General features: G+C 47.6%; 6 protein-coding genes across 6 annotated transcripts; 2 read left to right on the top strand and 4 right to left on the bottom strand.

The window, feature by feature from the left end:
• Positions 1–361: 361 nt before the first annotated feature.
• LOC131212239 (very long-chain specific acyl-CoA dehydrogenase, mitochondrial-like) lies at positions 362–3,375 on the bottom strand. Its single transcript, XM_058206027.1, has 4 exons — positions 3,134–3,375; positions 2,040–2,472; positions 571–1,833; positions 362–502 (listed from the first exon to the last, which is right to left on the bottom strand). The coding sequence occupies exons 1-4, from the start codon at positions 3,196–3,198 to the stop codon at positions 362–364; spliced, it is 1,902 nt and encodes a 633-aa protein (XP_058062010.1). The 5' UTR covers positions 3,199–3,375.
• A 321-nt stretch (positions 3,376–3,696) lies between these two features.
• LOC131208803 (leucine-rich PPR motif-containing protein, mitochondrial) lies at positions 3,697–8,451 on the bottom strand. Its single transcript, XM_058201695.1, has 5 exons — positions 8,315–8,451; positions 7,992–8,173; positions 7,584–7,929; positions 6,482–7,508; positions 3,697–6,442 (listed from the first exon to the last, which is right to left on the bottom strand). The coding sequence occupies exons 1-5, from the start codon at positions 8,449–8,451 to the stop codon at positions 3,881–3,883; spliced, it is 4,254 nt and encodes a 1,417-aa protein (XP_058057678.1). The 3' UTR covers positions 3,697–3,880.
• A 323-nt stretch (positions 8,452–8,774) lies between these two features.
• LOC131210509 (DNA-directed RNA polymerases I and III subunit RPAC1) lies at positions 8,775–9,841 on the top strand. The gene has a single exon (XM_058203766.1). The coding sequence runs from the start codon at positions 8,840–8,842 to the stop codon at positions 9,839–9,841; it is 1,002 nt and encodes a 333-aa protein (XP_058059749.1). The 5' UTR covers positions 8,775–8,839.
• A 662-nt stretch (positions 9,842–10,503) lies between these two features.
• Positions 10,504–11,977, bottom strand: LOC131209729 (ras-related protein Ral-a). Its single transcript, XM_058202860.1, has 2 exons — positions 11,911–11,977; positions 10,504–11,838 (listed from the first exon to the last, which is right to left on the bottom strand). The coding sequence occupies exon 2, from the start codon at positions 11,629–11,631 to the stop codon at positions 11,026–11,028; it is 606 nt and encodes a 201-aa protein (XP_058058843.1). The 5' UTR covers positions 11,632–11,838; positions 11,911–11,977; the 3' UTR covers positions 10,504–11,025.
• Positions 11,978–12,638: 661 nt separating this feature from the next.
• On the bottom strand, positions 12,639–14,329 carry LOC131209911 (nuclear pore complex protein Nup58-like). Its single transcript, XM_058203068.1, has one exon. It carries the CDS (start codon positions 14,218–14,220, stop codon positions 12,718–12,720), a length of 1,503 nt encoding a protein of 500 aa, XP_058059051.1. The 5' UTR covers positions 14,221–14,329; the 3' UTR covers positions 12,639–12,717.
• Positions 14,330–14,459: 130 nt separating this feature from the next.
• Positions 14,460–15,622, top strand: LOC131209964 (protein SCO1 homolog, mitochondrial). The gene is made up of 2 exons (XM_058203141.1): positions 14,460–14,554; positions 14,616–15,622. Exon 2 carries the CDS (start codon positions 14,629–14,631, stop codon positions 15,454–15,456), a length of 828 nt encoding a protein of 275 aa, XP_058059124.1. The 5' UTR covers positions 14,460–14,554; positions 14,616–14,628; the 3' UTR covers positions 15,457–15,622.
• Positions 15,623–22,671: the final 7,049 nt, after the last annotated feature.

Here is a 22,671-nt window from a genome sequence, read left to right as displayed (position 1 = left end):
GACACATTAGTGTAAACAATAAGCGAACGAAGTCAAAATAACCAAATATGAAAAAACGAAAATAAAAACACTTTTAAATTAATTTTTCTAGGATGGACAAATTAACTACTCCTGCACACTGCACACTGCCTGTCGTGGAGACAAGTTCTCTATCATTACTGTGACTTCATATGCTCCTACTGTCGGCTGGGTACAGTGGAGATTGCCCACATCGGCAGAGAGACACGATCATAGCTTAGTCGTAGCGTGAGACACGCGCACCATCTGGATTCACTGTGCAAACTTTCTAGGTAGAAAAAATCGAGGAACCGTGACGTGATCAGGTCGTATCATTCGTTTGTTCTTTAAAAGCGCCTATCTCCTATTCAATATCGAGTGGGTTATTGTGAGCGATACCGTTGTTGGAGCAAATGTTTTTCGAAATCTGCGACATCAGTCCGTAGTTCTTCGCGAACGAATCGGTGTTGATTTTGCGAATGTTTACACGCACACGATCGCTAGCCTGCGAAGCGGAAGATCGGAGTCAGATAATGTCCCTGATGATTGATTACGAGAAAAAAGTACACATACCTCGTGACACCATGCTTTGGTCATCAATACTTCATGCTCGGCCGAAGGGAGATCCTTCCGCACGGAACGGGTTGCTCGCGACAGCACGACGGCCATGGCATACGTATCGATTGCCGCATCCGCCAATCGGTTGAGCAGGAACTGTTCGTCAACAATCTTCTTTCCGTACTTGATAAGCAACGACTCGACCGTTTGGCCAAACAGATCGATACACTCCGAGCACTGCTTGGCAGAGACCTTCAGGGGATCGGCCACGTACGAGCTGAGATCCGTACCACCGTACCCGATGCTACGGATCGCCCGACGGGATCCTTCCTTAAAGATAAGGCCCATGTTGGTGGCAGGATTTTTGAAAGCCTTTTGCAGCTCCTTCAAGTGTCCACCGGCGTACTGGATACCGGTGAGGGCCACAAACAGGCGCAGAATATCGTTCGTGCCCTCGAAAATGCGGAAGATACGCAAATCGCGCATCACACGCTCCAGACCGGCATCCTTCATGAAGCCCATTCCGCCGAGGATCTGAATAGCCTCATCGCACACGAACCAAGCCGATTCCGATGCAAACACCTTCGAGATGGCCGCCTCAAGATGATAGTCCAACGAGCCGGTGTCCATGTTTCCAGAAATCATGTACGCCATCGATTGCGTCGCGTAGTGGTGCATCGCCATCTTGGCCAGCTTCTCCTGAATTCCACCGTACGTTTCAATTTTCCGCCCAAACTGGACCCGGTTCGTGGCGTGTTCCGCCGCCTTCTGAATGCAGGCACGCATCGTACCGGACAACGTAGCGGCCATACCGAATCGTCCATTGTTCAGGATGTTCATCGCTACCTTGAACCCTTCACCCTCGCCACCAAGTACATTCTCGGCCGGAATCTTAACATCCTCGAAGTACACCTCGGCCGTGTTCGAGCATTTGATGCCCATCTTGTTCTCCGGTGGACCACTGCTAACTCCACCGAAGCCTCGCTCGACGATGAACGCAGTCACTTTGTCCCGCTTCTGGCCCGTCTTCGGGTCGACCACTTCGGTCTGCGCAAACACGGTCATAATGTCCGCAATGCCACCGTTTGAGATCCAAATTTTGGAACCATTCAACACGTAGTGCTTGCCATCGGCCGATTTCACCGCCCGGCAGCGGATGGAACCGGCATCGGAACCGGAACTTGGTTCGGTCAGTGCGAACGCAGCGTACACCTTGCCGGTAGACACCATCGGCAGGTACTTCGCTTTCTGTTCCTTGGTACCGTACAGCATTATTCCCTGGAATAACGAAACGAGAACAATCCATCGGTTAGCGGCTTGCTGAAGGACGGCTCAATAACACCCACGAGCGGCAATGGACTCTGATACAGTAAGGTACACAACAAGCCGCCGGTTTAAACACGGAAGTTTAGCGTTCCTTATCAAGCCCATAGGCACACGTGCTGCATCCGTTGGGCGTCTTATCGCCCACACGATTAACGTACCTTAAAACCGATGCTCTGGTGCGCACCGATGAATATTCCTAACCCTAGATCTTGACCACCGATAATGTCACACATCCGCGAGTACTGTGTGTTGTTGAGACCGAGGCCACCGTATTCCGATGGAACCATGAGTCCAAACGCTCCGAGATCCCAAAGCGCTTCGGTGGTTTGTTCGTCGATCTTCGCATTGGTATCGTTTTTTGCGGGATCATTGACCTCTTCGAAGAACTTGTTCACCGGATCGACGAACGCCGCGATGTACTCTTTCTGTTCGGCATCCAGCGCTTCCGGGTAGGGGAACACTTGCGCTGCCTGAATCTCGCCACGGAAGATGTTTGTCAGGAAGGACATATTTTGGCGCTTTTCTCCTTCGGCCGGGGCCGCTGGTTGCGTTTCCGCCGCCTGCTTGGATTGTGGGGCCGCCGAAAGACATCTGTGAAGTGAGCCAAAAAATCGACAGGGCATTATTTGATAACGATTCGTTGACAATGAGCAGGAATCGATGATAACCACGACTCGTATGGCCCATTTTTGGGGCGATATCTTATCAAATAGCAAATCGCGGCCTCCAAAAAGCGTTGAACAGCTTGTAGAAAAGATGAAAGGATCACCACCAAAGCGTGGTAGGAAAAAGATTTTGAATATGGCGTGAGGAACTGGGAAATCATTTACCAACAGTCATTAGTTCTATTGCATGAAGTGCGACAACACCGACGAGCGATGTCAACATCGGCATGTAGCCAACAAATTGTTTACGTAAAACCCTTCGTGCCTATCGCGTGTGAGCTCCGTCCCAAGGTTCAAAGTCCATCGTTCCGTGTGCGACTGCTTGGATTCATCATACGCTTTTGTTGCACTTTGTCCCGTGATACGAGGTTTCCAGTAGTTAATTAATGCAAATAATGATGCGCTTGTCGTGACCTATATATCGCGATGACGTCGAGCGATCCTTCTTCCTCTTCTAAACACCATTTCAAAGCTTGCCCGTGTTCAAGGTCGCGAACACGCGTGTGCGAAGGAAATCGCGAGACAGCGGCTTTTCGATCTTTTTTCTTAACGCCTATAAATAGTAGTTTCTCGACTTTTTTGCATACCTTCGAATTTCAGTACCCTTAACCTTCTGGCTTTGACGCAACACCAGTTGTCCTAGGCGAATCATTTTTGATACTATTAGCGCACTTTAACGGTTCCACTGATCGACACAATCGACACAAGTAGAAATGCCCACAAGAGACGGGCACTGAAACAACGATCGCGGACGAGAACTAATAGAACAGAGCAATTTCCTACGACGTGTTTACTTTCTGACGTGCCAACAGATTTTGAGTAAGCGATTCTCCGAACCGCGAAGCGAAATCTGACGTTAGAGTGGTGAGTTGATTGGGCACTTCAAAATATCCAACAAGCGTTACTGGCGTTACGTAACGCAAACAGTTAGTCGCGGTGAAAAAGGTTTTAAGATTACAGTTAGTCTTATAATTTTGGGTAGAAAATTGTAAACAAAAACAAGCAATTCGTCTTCATAATACAAGCTCTACCGATTGTCGTCATTTTGCTGAAATTACTTACCTTTAGGGAACGATATTATTGAATAGTATGAAACGGGTTCGAATCCATAATAATATCGACAACCAGCAACTTGCATTTGGTACGGCTTTTATTAAACTCTACTCCACTGGATACTGTTTCAATGGGCACACCAATTGCGCTTCTAAGAAATTCAAAACTATCGTTCATTCGACTCATATGCGTTCTTCCGTCTAATGGTGACTGGCTTTCTGTTTGGTTGGTTACTTACTCTTAAACACTTAAATTCACACTAACGTTCGAGGGGTCAGCACTTAAGCTGGTTTTTCGCTCACTGGCTTGGTGCTGTCGGGTTGTGTCACTCGCTTTTTCGCCTCCTCGTCGCTACTGCTCTCGCTGTCGCTGTCGCTGCTGCTAGTGGACGATGGTTCCTGTGCCTTGGTATTCCGCGCCGGAATGGTGTGGGGGAAAGCTTTACCCTTCGCCGCCAGGGCATCGCTCAAACGCCGCAGAGCCGTTCGGTTAACATTCTCGAGACAAGTTTCCTTCAGTCCAGCTTCCAGCGCAGCCAAAGCCTCTTCCGGTTGTTGCTTCGCGACAAGTGTGTCAATCAGGCAACTGTAGATCAAACCCTTGCCCTTCTCCGACACCTTCGAGCCCTGCAAATGGTCGAGCAAACGCCGGCACATTGCATCGTTCTTGGTGTCGCGTGCCACTTGAATCACCTTCTGGAACATTATGCGTGGACTGGGGGCCAGATGTTGATCCCAAACCGTGCGCGCTTTCTCCATTTCGCCGGCGATAAAGTAGTGTATCCAGAGGGCATTGATCGGTGCTAGCAGGTTCCACTTGGCGTAACTTTCAGCCAGACGCATGTAACGATCGTGCAGTTCCGGACGTTCCGTGAGAATGCAAGAAGCACCACCCACTGGGAAGTGTTTCACCGCCACAACAGCTTCTTCCTTGTCCTTAATCTTCTCAGCTTCTTGCTCCAAGCGCCGCAGGTACTGATCAGCGTTACCACCGGCTACGTTGGCGTGACAAAGTCGATTATCGAACGAAACCTGTCGTTTCAGGTCATCGGAGATGAGGGATGAGATACGATCAAACGTCTCCACATCTCCCGTCAGGGCCAGTTTGTTGAGGAAAAATTTGAACGTGCGCGGAATGGGGAAAAGTTTCTGCTCCAGGATATTCATCACCAGCTTCGTGGCTTCTGTGAGACGGTCGCGATTAATCAGGGCGTCGATGACGGCCGATTGCTCCGTAAGGTTCAGTTTTTCTCTGGAATCCACCTTTTCATACGCGTCTAGAATGCGGTCCAGATTATGTGATTTGATCGCTTGCTTAAATTCCCGTAGAGGTGCCGACAGCACGGGTTGGGCACGTTTCGGAGGGGCAGCACTTTGGGCTTGCGGAGTGCCACCGACTTTCTGCGTTGTCGAAGATCTAGATTCTTTTAGATCGGGCACGGCAAACGGTACTTCGTAACCGTTTGAACTCAAAAATCCGCCCAGTTCGGCAAGAAAAGCGTCGGAAGGTGCGACATTTTCCTCCTGCATTCGTGTCCAAAGTCCGAGCGATTTGTCCGCATCTCGTTCGGTGATGTAGCTTTGCAGCAATTTGTGATAGATTTCGCTGCGATCGATATGGTTAAGGTCCTTGGTCGCTTCCATCAGTCCTTCCAGACTGGCCGTTTTACCTTCTTGCTGGTACCGTTCGCAAGCCGACTGAATACGCTGGTATCGCGTACGCAACCCAGGAGTTTCGAGAATTTTTCTCGCTTGCCGAATGCGACCACAATCGACGAATGCAAACACAAGATCATACAAGCTGTTAACCTCGCCGTGTACCTCTGTGCTTAGATCCGTCAGACGCTGCAAGTTGGCGGCATCTTCGGCTTGTATCAACCGACAGGTCAGGTCCGTTTTCCATGGCGTCATATGATGCTGGTTGCAGATCTGCTCGAATGCATTCATTGCACTCGGCAGATCATCACGCACCAGGTGCACTTTGATCAGAGAGCCGAGGAAAATGTTCTGCGGTTTGATGAAGCGCTGCGTGATCAGATGATCGAACAGGGCGCCAACTTGCTGTACGTTACCCTTTTCGGCGAGAATGTTCAGCAACCGCCAGCATGCACTATTGTACACGAAATCCACCTCTTCCGTTTGCTCCGCATCCACACTTTGTGCTACTTCCTGTGGAGCATTGTCCTGTAAGAAACGTAGCGCATCCTCGAAACGTTCCGCTTCCAACAGCCCTTGGGCAACACGTACAACCTTAATCCGATCGAGCACAAAGTCGGGCTGTTTGGCTTTTACGCGCTGCAGCAAATCGAACGCCTCCTCGAGCTTGCCACTGGTGGCGTACAGTTCAATCATCTGTCCGTAAATGCCTGGACTTACGACGTAGTTTTCACTCTCCAACTTCTGCAGCACTTCACTCACTTTGGCCGTATCGTTCGATCGAACGGCTGCGCGAATCAATTGCGATTTCAACCCATTCGCATTCTCCTTACGACTCTCCAGCTCGCCGATCAAGCGCTCCAGCTGAGGCACGGACAAATTAGCCGACGGTGGCCTCTGACGGAATGATCCTCCAGCCACTGGGCGTTCCACTTCGATTGGCTCAAGATCCCCGGCAGCGAGCTTCGAGAGCATCGATGATATTTCTGCCGTCATCTCACTGCCCATACGTTCCTGAATTTTCTCTGCCATTGCACCACTGATTGACAGGCCCTGATTAACAAAACCGGTAAGAATGCGTTGTATTGCTTCGGTTCGTTCGCTTTTAAACGTTGTCAGGACATCATAGATCATGCAACCCAATGTATCTGCCTGCAGTGCTTCGATACTGGTGCTTCCGCTACCGCTCTCAGTCTCCACCGCTCCATCCCTGGTTTCACCGTCCACTTGCTGATCATTCTCTTCCTCCAACGTGCGCGATCGCTTGAGCCCATCGTAAAGGGCTCGCGAGAAGCGTACGTAAGAATCGTAGTCTCGTGTTTGATGAAAAGCCTGCACTAACGGCTTCCGGAAAACTCCCGGAGGATAGTACGCACGGTAGCGCGAAGCAATATTGGCGGCTTCTTTTAGTTTGTTGCTCTCCAGAGCATAGTACGCACAACTGCTGCTGGCTACTGCTGGCGAAATACCGGCACTTCGGAGCAACTGGATGCTGAGCTCGCTGTTGGTTACCGGAAGATTGGGAACAGCATATTCGCGGATCGTTTCGCTGCTCGGATTGAGGTTGAACTTTTCGCTCATCTGCCGCAAAACCTGCAGCACTTGCTCCGTGCGCGCTTCCTTCGACATCTTCGTGCTGTTGGCACACAGAAGGGGCCAGAAAAAGTGTTGCCGAATCGGTTGCTGCTGGGCAACCAGTTCCTCAAGCAACGCGAAACTTGTCTCAACCGCACCACTCTTAAGTGCTGTCTCTAGTGCGATCAGTAGGGCTCGATCGTTCATGCCACCTTCCTGCAGCTCTCGACATATGGCAATCAAACGTTCAGAAGGCCGCTGCGCCCGCACCAGCTGTCGTATCAAAAAGCTCCCTGTGTTGGCCAGTTCGCCGTCGTTTTTCGCTGCCCGTGGCATTGTACGCAGCAACTTCAAGCCCACCTCTTCCTGGCCATTGTTGATAAGACGCAAAATCACATTAACCGCATCCTGGTTGTAACCTGCCTGGCGCCGAATTCGCTCCAGCAACGGATCCACCTTTTCCGGGTGGCCGTTCGTGGCGAGCGCATACACAATTTCCAGAAGGTCTTTGTCGAGGAGGAAGATTTCCTTCTGCTCGCAACTGTCGATCGTTTTTGTAATGTACTCAATATCGCCTTTACGTGCGTAACCGCACAACAGAGTAGTGTAAGTATCGGCCGAAGGTTGCAGCCCAGCTTGCGACATCACCGCCAGGATGCCAGTGGACGACTCAAGATCACTGTCAAGGGGAAAGGATTTGAAACACATGATCAGTAAGATTGGCCCCCGTACCCTTCACTCCGTGAAAACTTACTCCGCCTGCGAGTGACCCATAATGAGCGCGTTAAACACATACTCATTCACCGGCAGCTGCTTCTCGCGCATGTACTCCAATATTTTGGTGGCACCTTCGATGTTGCCCTGCTGGCAGTAGCGCGAGATTAGCCGCTGGAACGTGACTCGGTTTGGTTCGATGCCGTTCGATTGAAGTTCGGCCAAAAATTCCGTCGGAGAAAAGGGATGCTCGTTGTCCAGATACACACGCAACAGAGCATTGTAATGGGACACGTCCATGGCCACGTTCAGCCGCTTCAAGGTTTTCCATATCTCTTGCACCAAAGCCGTGCGCACTTCTGGAAGCTCTTCTGGAACCAGATTGCCTGTTGCGATTGGGAGAAACGGTTTACCGGGGTTGTATTCTTTGGACAACTTGCCTTCTTACCACAACACCGGATAACCAGAAGCGACTGAGCACTACTAGCCGAGCGATTGGTGCGAATCTCCTCCAACACCTCCTCCAGATCGCGCCGTGATATTCGACCCGATCTGCGCACATCTTCGTCCAAACGCTTCAACGAACGATCCAGTCCACTTTTACTGCTTGCTGCAGCCGTTGCAAACCCACTACAGGACGAAAAAGCGAATTAAAACAGAATTCTGAATGAACTCCACTTCCGACATTGTTGCGTAATTATGCCGGGTGTGTCACCGGCTCTGGGGGGTCTCCGATCCAGACTGACGATTGTTAGAAAGCTGTGTCCATACCTTGTGAAATTACCGCACAGACATTGCGTTTGCTGCACGAGGCTGCTTTCGGTTTCCCGAGCTGTATTGAAAACCACATTTCGCGCAAAGCCGGCGAAATAGCGCACAAATTTGCTCGATCGCAGAATCGAGGCCATGTTTTATGTCTGGCTGGTGAAAATGAGTGAAGCCTTCGTTTGACAGCTACTGAAAAACGTGCGTTCGCTTCACAGTGGTGGAAAAAATGTAAGGGATACTGTTAGTTCATGTTCTCGGACATTTACGTTATCGTATTGCAAGGTCTTAGCATGCATAGTCCTTGAAATACGTAGCTTTTCTCGCCAATTATTATTATTATTTCGTAGTGCTTGCAGAATATTAATCTGGAACCCACCAGCTTACTGTGGGATATAAACTGCATACTTTTCATAGGGTAGTGCAAATGTCAAGCGGCAGCGGCAAAACAATCCGGCACAATCGACTTTTCAACACGTGCAAACTCGAAACAATAACAGCTCTGCTTGGAATTAGAATCCGAATTGTACAATGGCTCCTGTGCAGTCACCAGCGAAACCCCTTCTGTACCTAGAGGAACACAAACTGAAGCAAGATGCAAACGATTATGGGCTATCGGATGAATTTTGGAGCTTCGAACGGTTCAAACAGCAACTGCAGATAGTGATCGTGCGGTACGAAGAGAACGAAATCGAGTTCGACATGATCGGCGTGAGTCCGGCGGTGGCCAACGTGTTTCGGCGACTGATGCTGAGCGAGGTTCCGAGCATGGCGATCGAGAAAGTGCACATCTACAACAACACGTCCATCATTCAGGACGAAGTGTTGGCCCACCGACTGGGCTTGATACCGTTGCGGGCCGATCCGCGCATGTTCGAGTACAAGGTAAACGAAACCGACCCACCGACCGCCCAAGATTCGCTGGAATTCGAGCTGAAGGTGAAATGTACCCGCAAAAACAAGGACTCGACCGAGATCACGAACAACGACAACATGTATCGCAACCATAGCATCTATTCTGGTCAGATCAAATGGATACCGATCGGAAACCAATCGGCCGTGTACACCGATGCGTCCGTTGGACCAATCGACGACGATATACTGATCAGCAAAATGCGCCCTGGGCACGAGTTCGACATTAAACTGTTTGCCGTGAAGGGCGTGGGCAAAGATCATGCCAAATTTTCACCGGTAGCGACGGCTTCTTATCGCTTGTTGCCGGAAATCAAGCTCAAGCACGAGATAGTGGGAAACGATGCACGGTTGCTGCAAAAGTGCTTTTCTCCGGGAGTGATTGAGATCGACAAAGAGGATCGTGCATACGTGAAGGATGCTCGGTACGATAGCTGCAGTCGAAATGTGTACCGCTATCCACACCTGGCGGATGCCGTTACGCTGGCACGCGTAAGAAATCACTTCATATTCACCATCGAATCACTGGGATCCCTCAAGCCGGAGGTGATATTCATAGAGGCGGCAAAAGTGCTAAAGAAGAAATGTAGAATGTTTTTAGATGAAATAAAAGGACATTGAAGGGTGGTGTTCGGATCAGAATGGATGAAAGCTATCTCTATGCACATTACGAACATAACGAGATATTTTGCCGTGTCTTCCCTTTAAATGCATGCATACAAACATTATCTTCGAAATATGAGTAAATCCAAAAGATTCATATCCGAGCACACCAGCGCACAAGCATTAAATATTCTATTTTTTTCCCAACACTTCACAATGGTTTTTCGGTGTACCTGGTGAAACATTTATGTTTTCCTTGCCAAGCAGACAATGAAACATTACGTGACTGTTAGATAAATATCTACGAAGAAATTTAAATTTAAAATATTTGATATATTACCGGTGCAGCAGATAAATGAAGTACCAATCGCCATTTCAAATATGATATGTGGGACCTTTGGCTGCCTACAATGTTTGTACCGGGTCTATGGACCGAGGGTGTATGACCGGTAAAGCTTATCTTGGTTGACTCATTGATGATTAAGTCATGCGACCATTGTATGAATCATTTAAATGTGGGCTCATGGCCAACAGTGTGACTGATAAGGCTAGAGCCAAGCCCTTTCTGACAGTATCATGATGGAACAAACCCTGCCCAAGTTTGGGGGGGAAATCTAATTAGCATAAACAGAAGCACTACGGAAGGAAGCATTTTGGGCCGATAGTGTGAACTCGAGTACTCGCTTTTCACGTTTCTTTTATTTTTACTTGATCGGGCTGTGTTCATGTAAACCTAAAATGCATTTACAAACATCAATGCAATTTTTCTAAAAAGAAAATACATCATATTGGTAGCTTAAAGCGTATGATTAAAAGTACATGGAATAAATAAGCTTAAAAGAACCGCGAAGTAAGGGATAAGCGCGTGGTACGTTCACCTTCCCTTCGCCCAACCTAACGCACGTTAAACAATGAGTATAAGCTTGCGTTATCCCGCTTCTCGTACGGATTTCTTCCCCCCGGACGCTCTGGCGAGTAGTCACTAAGATGTGACGAGTTTCCGCCCTTATAAGCTAATCTTTTTCCAAGAACATAAACTTCAACCGCGACGTTATTATGAGTAATGTTACGCGTAATAAGGAGATTGCTGCGCATCAAGACGCGCACCTTGCGGGAGCTCTTCGAAGTGGCGAAAAGTAGTAGTATTTGACGAGTATCTTCCCAATCATCGCGCCGCACCGATCGCTGTCGCGCTCCCGACTCTATAGCAGAGTGCACTTGATCTTCCTCCGTTTGGATTTGTCTTTAACGCGCCCGTTGGTGGTCTTGGAATCTTCCGTCTTCCGCGAGCGTATCTCGCGCATCAGGTCGAAGAACACCTTGTCCACGTTTTCACGCGTTTTGGCAGACGTTTCAACGTATGGCACGCCCCATTGCTGGGCCCGCGACTGGCACTCCACCAGAGGCACCTTTCGCTTATCATTCAAATCGCACTTGTTGCCGACCAACAGGAACGGAATATTCTCGTCGTTCTTGACGCGCAGTATTTGCTCCCGAAACTCTTGTGTCGCCTGAAAACTCTCGTCCTCGGTTATCGAAAACACGCACAGAAAACCTTCGCCGCTGCGAAAGTAATTGTCCCGAATCGCGGCATAGTCTTCCTGTCCGGCAGTGTCGAGGATATCAATTTGTACCTCCTCACCGTCCAGTACCACCTTTTTCCGGTAGCTGTCCGCTTTCGTCGGTTCGTAATCTTCGACAAACTCGTCGTACATGAACTGCAGCGTCAGAGCGGACTTTCCAACGCCACCGCTGCCCACCATGATCACCTTATGCAGGGCGGGTCCCGTCGTCGGTTTCTTCGACATCTTCACTTTCGTTGTTCCCGGATTAAAATATCGCGATACAAATAAGCACTCCGTCGCCGTATTTTGCACTACGCGTGGCTGAGGTAATACGAGGTTGAGTAGTTCTATTCGTCCGAGAAAATCACATGCGTGGTTGCCTCCCGAATGCGTCGCTAGCTCTGGGTCGCAAATCTGGTTTGGTACGTTGATTTTTCCCACACTGGAAACCTACCAAAACAGTGTAATTACGGGTCAACAATACGTGGTGGAGAAAATGGAAAACAAGCATAACTCACTTACCAGACACGATCGTTAAGGCAAACGACCGCAATACAGCGTTGCAACCCCACCCAGTAGGTGGCTATAGCATCGAATACTGTACGGCCGCTAAACTCTCTACGCTACGATGTGGTATCTGGCCGGAACTAATTTCCACTACAGCTCCGTGAAGCAACGAATCGTTTGTGGCTGTTCGACAACGAACAACGGAAACGACGTAACAATAGGCGTAAGTCCGATATGACTGTTTTTACTACGAAAATCTGTTTCACTTTGGACGCTTTTGTTCGCGGGATCCGTGTCTCTTGCCGACTACTTCATCCAACGAGACCCACTCCCAGAACGCACTGTTATCTGTTTTTGGCGATTGGAAAAACGTTAACAAAGTGCGCGCTCTAGCGCCACTAAAATGCTCGGACCGAGTTCCGATGGTCACACGACCGATTTTCTGCTGAAGGAAGCTTCTGTTTGGTCTGTCCAGTGATAATTACTGGTGAAAGTTTTGCTTGTAGTTGTTTTGGGTTAGGCTGAATGACGTCGATTTTCTCTTTTCTTTTCCATCTCGAGCTGTCAGAATTGTGAGGCACGACAGTTCCTGTTTATGGCGACGGATCGAATGCTGCAAGCTCGGTACTTTTAGTACTCAGCAGATAAAAAGCATAAAAGCGAATACAATCAACAGAAAGCGAGCCAACACGGCCAGCAATATGGTATTGAACAAAATTAGAATGATAAAGAGTATGTCCTAACTTTTAATTTATTTACCCTACCTTTGTCTTTCAAAATTATGTAGAATCGTTTAATTTCTGGGCGTGATAGACGTACTTTTCAGTGCTTATTCCGTTTGCTCCCTAGTGGTGGCTTCTGTAGATTGAAAGCATCGCTTCCGGCTCCCGTAATCGCACCGAATCCGAAGCCTAACCGATTACCGAAGCCCACACTGTCGGTTCCTGCTGGAGCTGTCCCGCCTGCTGGAGTCATCCCGAAGAAATTCGTCGTTCCGAACGCAGTTCTATTTTGCTCAACCGAACCGGCCCACAACGACGATCCAGGGACCGATTGCCGCAGCGAAACACCGAAATTGACGTTACCCATTACGGACGAGAAGGGTGTCGGTCCGGAAGAAACGTTAAGGGCAAATTTGTCCCCATCCTTGCCAGCATCCTTTGCACTTTCGTTGCTCTCGAATACGTCGGTAGTATCACGCAGCAGATACTTCCTCAGATTCAGGTACTGTTCCTTTTTTTCCTCCACTTTCTGATGTAGTTCGTGCAGTCTTCCGGCGAGGGCGACAAAACTTTCGTAGATCTGTTGCAGGCACAATTTCAGGTGCTGCGGAGTGAAGTACTGTGGTGTGTGGAGCGAGTTCATGTGTTTCTCGGTGAGCTCGACCTGTTGCTTCAGGTTTATCAGGTCCGATTCATACTTTTGAGTCAGCTCGATAAAGTACTGCAACGGCAGCGTGTTCTCGAACTGCAGTCCCACGGGAGTTTCCTGCGTCCGTTGCGCCATATCCGCCTGATGCGTGATGCCGGACGTTTCGTGACGCAACAGTTTTATGGCATTCTGGTTGTTACTCACGCTGTTCGACAGCTCGGCCAGCGTACTGTTGAGGCTCTTGATTTCGTTGGACACGCTGGACATTTTTCGCGCCGAGCAACGTGCAATGTCCGAACTGATAGTTTTCTGCTTCTTGATGTACTCCTTCAGATGTTCCACGGTGGTGAGGATTTCTTGCGGTACCAGAGCTTCCTTTGCTTTAGTGCTGTCGGTTTTGCCCTCAACCGATTTGGGTAAGTTGGCATTAATGTCCACACCACCCAAGCCCACCGTGGTCGTCGCGGTCGTTGTAGGTGTTTGTTGAACGAATGCTGTTCCTGTCACCGTGGTTGCCGTTGCAGGTTTAGTTGCTCCGAAAAACCCTCCCGTAGTTCCAAGGCCAAGCGTAGCACCAGTTCCGGCCGTTGCTGGCGCACCAAAGTTAAGAGTAGGAACAGCGAATGTTGCCGTGGTGGTTGTCGTTGTCGCTCCGGTCGGAAGACTCAACGCACCGAATGGGCTGGCCGTTGAGGTAGTGGCACCACCGAGGCCGAACGACAATGGTGCCGGAGCGGCCGCTGCCATCGTCGTAGTTGCTGGCTTACCAAAGCTTAACACGCCTGCCGCGGTGGCCGTGGTGGTGGTAGCGGTAGCAGGGGAACCGAACGAAAAGCCCGTTGCAGCACCGATCGGAGCACTGGCTCCGGGTGCGATGCTCGCGGTTGCTGCTGGGGTGCCGAACGAAAATGCAGGCGCCGAAGTGGTCGGAGCGCCAAAACTAAAACCGGACATTTTGACGTAAAACAAGGAACAACGGAATCAGCAGCAATTTGGAACGGTTAACGACGAAAAGAGTTTATTTTCCCTCAACAAACGAAGGAAACCAGCAAATGTTAAAATAGCGTTGCTCTGCGTTTGTCACTCGCACTGACAGTTGAGTATTTTTAGCGGCCTTTGGTGTGCCCAATGGTTGGGGGCCTAATGGGTGCCTGATGAAGAATCTTTGGACTCGCTGTCAAAAGTGCACAAACGCAGAAACAAACGCCGGTGAAAACATTGCGTCAATCACACGAATTTTCCAAATGTCTGCAAGTATTTAGTGTACTTTCCAGTAACTCAGCAAACGGTGAGAAAATGGGCGTTAATGGCATCAACATTGTTGTTAATACTGCCTTCTATACTTTTAGCAAAACACTAAGCATGTCCAAAATGTTGATAAGATTAGCTTCCCGCGGTGCTGCTGGATTCAGTGGGAGTGGTGCCGGAATATTCGGTCGCAACACAAATGTAGCCGATCGCACCCGATTTACCAAGAGCTCCTGCCTGTGGAAACGGTTTCAGCACACACCCGGGACATCCGACCCCGTGAAGGGCAAAGGTCCGATCACGTGGAAGAGTTTTGCATTTATTGCCACCGCCGGAATCGGTGTGTTGGGCTTCATGTGGTACGTGAAGGACGAGAAAGAGCAGGCACTGCTACGGGAACGAAAACGGCAGCTCGGAAAGGCAGCGATCGGCGGCAAATGGGAACTCATGGATTCGGAGGGTAAACCACGCAAATCGGCCGACTTTATCGGCAAGTGGTTGCTTATCTATTTCGGCTTCACGCACTGCCCGGACATTTGTCCGGACGAATTGGAAAAAATGGCCGCAGTCGTGGATAACCTCGAGAAGGACGAAACAGCCGATCCGGTACAGCCCATTTTCATCACCGTCGATCCACAGCGCGATTCGAAGGAAATTGTGGGCAAATACGTGAAAGAGTTCTCGCCGCGGTTGCTCGGGCTTACGGGAACCGTCGAACAGGTAGCGCAGGTCTGTCGTGCATTCCGTGTCTATTTCAGTGCCGGCCCCAAAGACGACGATAATGATTATATTGTGGACCACACGATTATTATGTACTTGGTCGATCCGAATGGTGAGTTTGTGGACTATTACGGCCAGAACCGGGATAAGGAAGCGATCAAAAACTCGATCCTGATGAATATGGTAAAGTTCAAACAAATGCATAACAAATCGTGGTGGTAATTCGTTGTTACTTCAGTAAACTGTACATGAAAAGTGTAGTATTGGCAGAACGTATGAAATATTATCCGGCGACGAATGCCGTAATACTTAATAAGAGTTTGTTTGGTACAACAGAAAAATTGAGAAATGGTGGTTACATTTTACGTCACTTTTTGTAAATGGTTCTTTCCTCTGTAATGTAATTTAAATGAAATCGATTTTTCATACAAACATTTTCATTTCTTATGTGGTTTTTAGTAAAAACTAGCTAAACGAAGTTCTGTGAAATGTTATTTAAATTTTTTTGTTGGTAATACATCGTCCAAATTTCATCCAAACCTTAACATCTCTGGTTTCATCAGTTCGGAAGGATATAAAAATAAATATTCTCCAAATGAGGCAGCGAGCACTGGTAAAAAACTTGTCTTGTTAACAACACGGCACGGAAAATTCGCCATTTCATTAATATTTCATTTTTATGCGGGAGATGTTTAGCTAAAGAGCGAAATAAAGTGCGGCTTTCCTTGCCAAAGAAAGAAACAAAAAACTATTTGCCCAAAGATTAACAGATGTAGTGGAATGTTGAGGCACCGCAGCGGCGAATCGGGGCAAACTAGCACGAAACTACCAATTTACTTCACTTCTGCTCAAAGTCAGTTGGTCCGTTCGACCCTCGCCGCCCGCCCGGTCCAGTGCGAGATGCTGTTCCGAGAAACATCTCGGCCCCGTAAAACGATTCTGCACACCATGTTCCTGGCATTACACTGGCATAAAACATAATCTGCTTTACAAAAGTTTAATTAAGACGCAAAGAGCAAAGTTTGAAGGTTTTCATCTTATTTGTGTTTGAGTTTTCGCTCCAACGTGTGCGGAGAGGGTGCAAAGATACCGTGTAAGTCTGGATATCGTCCTCAGCCACTTTCGGTTCGGGCGAGACCAGCGGTGCACGGGACGAATCTGCGCGTCTTCAGCAAAGTTAGTTTGCGGTTACTTCATGAGGGTGATCGTTCAACGGGGTGAATAATTTAAATAGTGATAGCTTTGATCTCGACCCCAGATAGCTCGTCCCATTGACGCCGATTTTCTTGCATTGTAGATTTTTGATCAGAGCATGACGAGGTTCATCACTTTTGTGTCAACTAAAGTAGTTTTAATGGAGCCACGTGCTTAAGAATGCACGGATGCAATCACACTTCCGGACGACCAACTGCTATGGGATCAAATTGTTGTTCAAATGCACCGGAAGTTTTTGGTTGACTTTGCGAATACTTGGTACCCATTACCACGTCGCCAAGGCTTTTTTTTAAGTCCTAAGTCCTTTTTGGCTTTTTCAGTCCTCCATAGCTCCGGTAATGCATCACGTTTCGGAGAAGCGCCAAGAAGTGCACGTGCACCGCTAGGAGCTTTTACCATGCACATGGACATGGCAAGATTAAATTAAAACTTTCTTACCCTTGTGTTGACTGTTGTATTTTGGCGATTACACTCCGCGCTCCGCTTCTGTTGCTGAACTTTCCTCCACGTCCGGGCACCTCGGGAAGGAAGCTCTACGATTTCCGGTCCGTCCCCGGTTCTATGTTCAGTTTTTTCTACGGTACTGCTACATGATAAAGTTTCACGCTCGTCTCAGTTAAGTAGCGCATTTTCCGTGGGAAAAACGAATGCCAAGCAAAACGTTTGCAAATAATAGTGCCAAACAATGCTAAAATTCCTTCCAAATTGGCTGGTTTGGTCAGTCGAAAATTGCCTGTAAAGTACAATGGGGCTGGTTGAAATGAAAGACAAAATTACAATGTGTTCTACCGTTAGGAGTGTTAAATGGCCATCTGTACCTAAGAGAAGCTTTCATCAATTTGTAAACACCAACAATTAAAGCAAACAGTAAATTAATTGCCACATTACGAGGCATTTTCGGTACGTATCAAACGAATACCATTCTGCCGAACCCCCCAGGGGGGCTAATTATTTGGATTGTATTGATCGGAAAACTAACCATTAATTGATTACCCATTGGATACGGTTTCCGATTACACGTTTGGAAACATTATATTAGAGATGTTTCATTTTATTAGCATTTTATTTATTAGATTGTATCGCACGTTACTTAATATTTGAATTCCTGCACAGCAACTATCATTCCTGCGCGGGACTTCCATAAGAGCAGCGGAACAATAAGAAGCAATACTTGAACAAATGCGTAGCCATTAGGAAGACGCGACAGAATGGTAGCAAAACTTCTGCTTGTCTCAACTAAAAACTGACAAAAGTAAGAAGTTCATGGTTGAAGGCAAACATTTTCAACAGTTTGTCCCCCGAAACACGGAATCAATTCAAACGATGGCACGAATGGAATGGTTCGGTTTGAGTGTTGTGCTTTTGGGGCCCAGTTTTTTACCGCTTTTTCTTTTTTGGCCACGAAAAGTCAAGAGCCCAACACGGGCTCCTCTCTCCGAATTGAACAAAAAAGACCCCCCGCCGGAGCATCGAAAGTTTTTGTAGAATTGCAAAAGTTGATTGCTGGTGTGCGCGACGGCCGCGAGGGCCACGTGGCGATCGCGGCGGAGAAAGGGATATATTTTGTCTATTTATCAGCAAAGAAATGCATTACACAGTGAAAATAGTCGGCCACATCGACCGAGGCAGAAACGAGTTTGCGGAAGGACGATTGTTGATGGTACGCGAGTACTTCCGCTGCTTATTGGTCCTCCGTTTTTTTTTGTTGTTGCGCGGCGCTTCACTTGCACCGGTCCCGCGGACGATGCTCTTGAGCTGTTGAAAGTTATCGTAAATTGAATTTATTCCATTCGATTTTGAATGATATTGAACATTGGAGTTATACGAAGCGAATTGATTTGGGAGAATTGGCCTCGGTGCTTGTATCGGGTCTGGCGACCCTTGCCAGTCACGGTGTTCAGATGAGATTTACTTTTTTTTTTGCTATGCTCTGCCCTTGTTCATATCGTTTTGGATTTTGTTGGAAAGTGGATGAAGTTTGTATTAATTTTGTCCGTCATGATGACATTTGAAACTTTTATCCGCGCGCTCGGTTCCACATTTTTACGCGTTTTTTTAGTTTACTGTCAAACTTTTTATACGTAATATTAGTTGGAACAAAAGCGTAAATTTCTATCGAATCCGGAGCAAATGTCGAAATGTTTTTCTACGCCAAGTTCGAACTGTAACTTTTTTGTAGCGTATTTAAGATTATTACACATGGCACTCACCGTACCCTTTTTATCATTTTATTTTTATCATTTAAAGAATTTAATTACATAATGGATGGTTTGGCTCAATTTTGATTGGTTATATTTTGATAGAGTTTTGTAGATACCTTCGACGTTAGTTTTAGAAGTTAAATGACTTTGAGAATCGAATTTCATATTAGATTGGCGCTTCATGAAACATGAATGGCACTCGGTAGATTAAAGCGAATGGAGGATGATTGACAATGAACTACATCAGCCAAACTAAACCCAAAATAAGAAAGTAAGTGCCAGTAAAGATTTTTTACTGATCCACACTCAATCCGATCATAATGCAATCCTTGCACACGGCAACTGCTACATTTCTACACGAACAGATTGACCGACTGCAACAGTAGTTGCAATTGATAAACGGTATACGTTCCAGGTGGTCGCTACGACCATCGTAACGTTATTTACTAAGCCAACGGTACCGGGTTTGTTTCGGAAATCACGCTGCATCCCAACTGCGGCCGGCTCCGAGATGCACAGAAGACCAACCCGAACCGTTGGGCATGGGAATTTGTTTTGATTAATTTTTATTGCACATTTCGTTACATAAATCTGCTCTGTTGTGGCTTTCTGGCTTTCTGGAAGGGATGGGCTGGCCTGGTGATAAAGGAAGCCCATGCTTTGCCCCATAACTGACACTGTTTTATTTCCGGCTGCACATCCATCGCCCCCGGACGCAGTAACGACGCTAAAGCAGCTGCTGGCCGTTGTTCCCACAAAAAGTGGCAAACCTTCCCCGACCCGATGTTTTTGTGTCCTGTGTGTTCAAGCTGCGGTCGAGAACCGGGAGCAAGGAGAAAGCACGGCTGGTGGTGGTGAAGAAAATGATAACTTCCTAAATTCCCAACGACACATACCTTCGCACAGGAAGGCACACAAACAAACCGACCCACCCACAGAGGAATCGTCCCCGGTGGAGTTCTCATCTTCATTCGTACAGATCGGCTCCGGCTGAGAACATAGGCATCTTCTAAAGCCGGACGTTGGATCTTTGTTCCTCGGTCCGAACCACTCGGGCCACTTTTTAGCACCCCCCCAAAACTAGCTCGAAAAGCGCCTTGCCAACGAGTGGTACCAATGGCCGGCGGTTGTCTTCAAGCTGTGGGCCCTTGTTCCTGAACTGAACTTATGCTCTCGCATCATCATACGTACGTACAACGTGGTATAAACAAGTCAGCCCGTGTCGGTCCACTCGAATAGAGCGAGAGAGGAAACACATTTCGTAAATTTTTACCACTCAGAACCCTACAGAGATCCTTCCCCTTCACTGCCACTATTTCCGGTCCGGGCTTCTACTTAGTTTCACTTGGTTTTTCTCTCGACGCTTGGCTTTTGGTGTGACCAGCCGGCCAGCCAAAGACCGGAAGCCGGATCCGGACGACGACGGTTTGTCGGTTCATTTGCCAATCCTAATACCGAAGAGGCTAATCTGTTTCGAGTTGAATTTGCTTTTGCACTTTTCACCAGATTTATTTCTCCGATGGCACATTATGGTAACTATCGTCTGAACTTAACGACAGTCGAAATGGATTGTTGTGCCCTTACGCTGGCCTCCCACTAACCCGGTTCGGTGGGGGTGTGGTGTGGTGCCAAGGAATTGGCTTTGGGACTCAGGGCGCCACCTTCATTAAAGGGACTTGAGTGCTCGGTTTGCACTACACTCCCGCTAGGCAAAGGAGACGCCACACTTTCTCGGTGCGTTTAATGGAGCGCCAATCGGTCGCAGGTTTCCTAAAACATTTGAAGCCGAAGAGAGAGAGAGAGAGAGGGAGAGTAGAGAGAGACAACAGCGAAGGATTCGGTCGGCGTCGGTGGTTTTATGGGCTGCCGATGTCGATCGCTCGGTACAAGTAATGGTATGTTTTATTATTGTGCAATGTGAGGACGATAAAACATACCGCAGGCCGGCCAGTAGGGCCTCTGGGGCAAATATGGAACTGTTCACAGATCGAAAACGGCGCAGTGCGCTGCCGGCCGGTTACAGTGTGCGAACGATACCGATTCAATGATGTGCTCGTTTGGCAATCATCATAAATTTTTTTGGCCTCCCCGAAGACCATTTGCTTCGATTACGCTTACGCTGCACTGTAAGAGGAGTGGTGGCCAAAAGGGATGTCTCCCGGTCAAACGGGGTTAGGGGAATGGGATGTACAGTATCCGAAGTAGAGTAGATACAAAGTTGAATCTTTATTAGGAGGAACTATTCGTGCTATTACACTTTTTTACTAGATTAAATCGAAAACTATACACAAAGGGTCTATCAATCAAAACGACTAAAAGGTTGTATTTTCAAAAACCTACCTTTATTTATTATCAGATCAGGCATCAATAAAGACGAGTTGTTCTTAAATATTTAAAACAAATTGTTTCAAAATGCAATAAAAAAACAAGCGAAATAGTATTTTGACCGCTGTGCTCTCATAGTGCGCCAACCGGCAGGACATGGAAAGGGTTTCCAAAGTGCAGCAGTAACTTTTCCAATATTTGCCACATTCGAGAGGCACCCACGGAGCACAGGCGGGAATTTTAATTTCCCAGCAGCAAGTTTATGGAGAATTAATAGTAGAAAGTCGTAACTGTATCTTTCAGTAACGGCGTGTGCATTTGGCAAACAAAAAAGTTTGTTATGTGGTCTCCAAATAAAGAGATGACGACTGTTCGCTGGTCGTGGAAATGAATACGGCGGTCGTTTGCGGCGTTCGTACCGGTATCATTGAGGCCCGTTTCGGGTTTGGTCAATTTTATTTACGAACCAGCTGGGAAGTGTTGTTCCATCTAGGAGATTTATTTTCAGTCGCATTACGCTGATGTGGTGGATTTATTTATTGATATGATAACGTGCTGGCTGGAAAGCGTTGGCGAGCAGTGCTTGTTCCATTGGCGAGATTAATAGGCAGTTTTATTGTTTTGTATCATGCATAAACGCCACCGTATGAATGTTTATGCATTTTCAATGGTTCCATAAAGTCACCCCATTCAAAACAGCATGTACATGTGAAAAGCTGCCTTGGCGGACTGTGGCGTGTTTCCGTTAATCCGGCACGAGCCAGTGGTGGATGTATGCAAATGGTAGGTCCTACAAGAACCTTGAACCTTGAGTTGGCAGGATCAAACTACTACCAGAAATAGACAAGTTTTCACCTGGTATATGAGTTAAGAATTTTTAATTTTCACAAAAATCTGCAAATTAGGTAAGCTAGGTTTGCAACAATCAACATGGTCAAGTGATATACAATTAATGGTATTAAAACTTATAGAATCCAAAATTATCCACCATCACCCATAACAAAAATCAAATGATAAGTACAAGAATGAATTAAAAACAATCTTTCGGGACTAAGAAAGTTTTCTTTTCTTTCGCAAAGGCTATTTTCTATAATCGTAAATCTTACAATCACTGATATCTTCCAAGTGCGGAAACGGGTAGGATACTAACCAACTTACCTGCTATGCAGTACGCTTCCTCAGCAGAATTGATTTCCGTTCCGACCGGAACCGATCCGCAATCCCGCCAAATGAAATCCCACCGGGAGTGAAACAACCGGATGCGTCCGCTTTTCGATAAAACGATAAATTTTCTTTAATCATTGCTTCGCGCTTCGTGACAGTTTGTCCTGCTTCGCGTTTTTACGGCGTATCCTAAAACGGTGACACTACGCTGCGCTCCTTCGCGTAATCTAGACACTAGCATTATTGCACTACCTCACGTTGGTTTATCGAAACTGTACAATAAATTGTCCCCGTGTGCCAGGAAGCTAATCTTGCCACTGCCCTGCCCTGTCTGCCGGACCGGAAATGAACTACGGCGTGTGGCGTGGACTAAAACCAACAAAACTGAAGACAACAGGGCCAGGCCAGGGCCAAGCAGCTGTAATGCCGGCTATCGATGGCGGATAAAACATTTGACCCAAATCATTCGTTCCACTGGTCCGGAACTAACCGCCCGCACCGTTTATCATCGCGTTTGCGCCTCTATCTCCCG

This window comes from Anopheles bellator, chromosome 2, assembly GCF_943735745.2.
Source record: "Anopheles bellator chromosome 2, idAnoBellAS_SP24_06.2, whole genome shotgun sequence".
In the NCBI taxonomy this organism is placed as follows: Eukaryota; Metazoa; Arthropoda; class Insecta; order Diptera; family Culicidae; genus Anopheles; species Anopheles bellator.
Note: the sequence above shows the minus strand (reverse complement) of the source record. Positions and strands in the feature narration are given on the sequence as shown.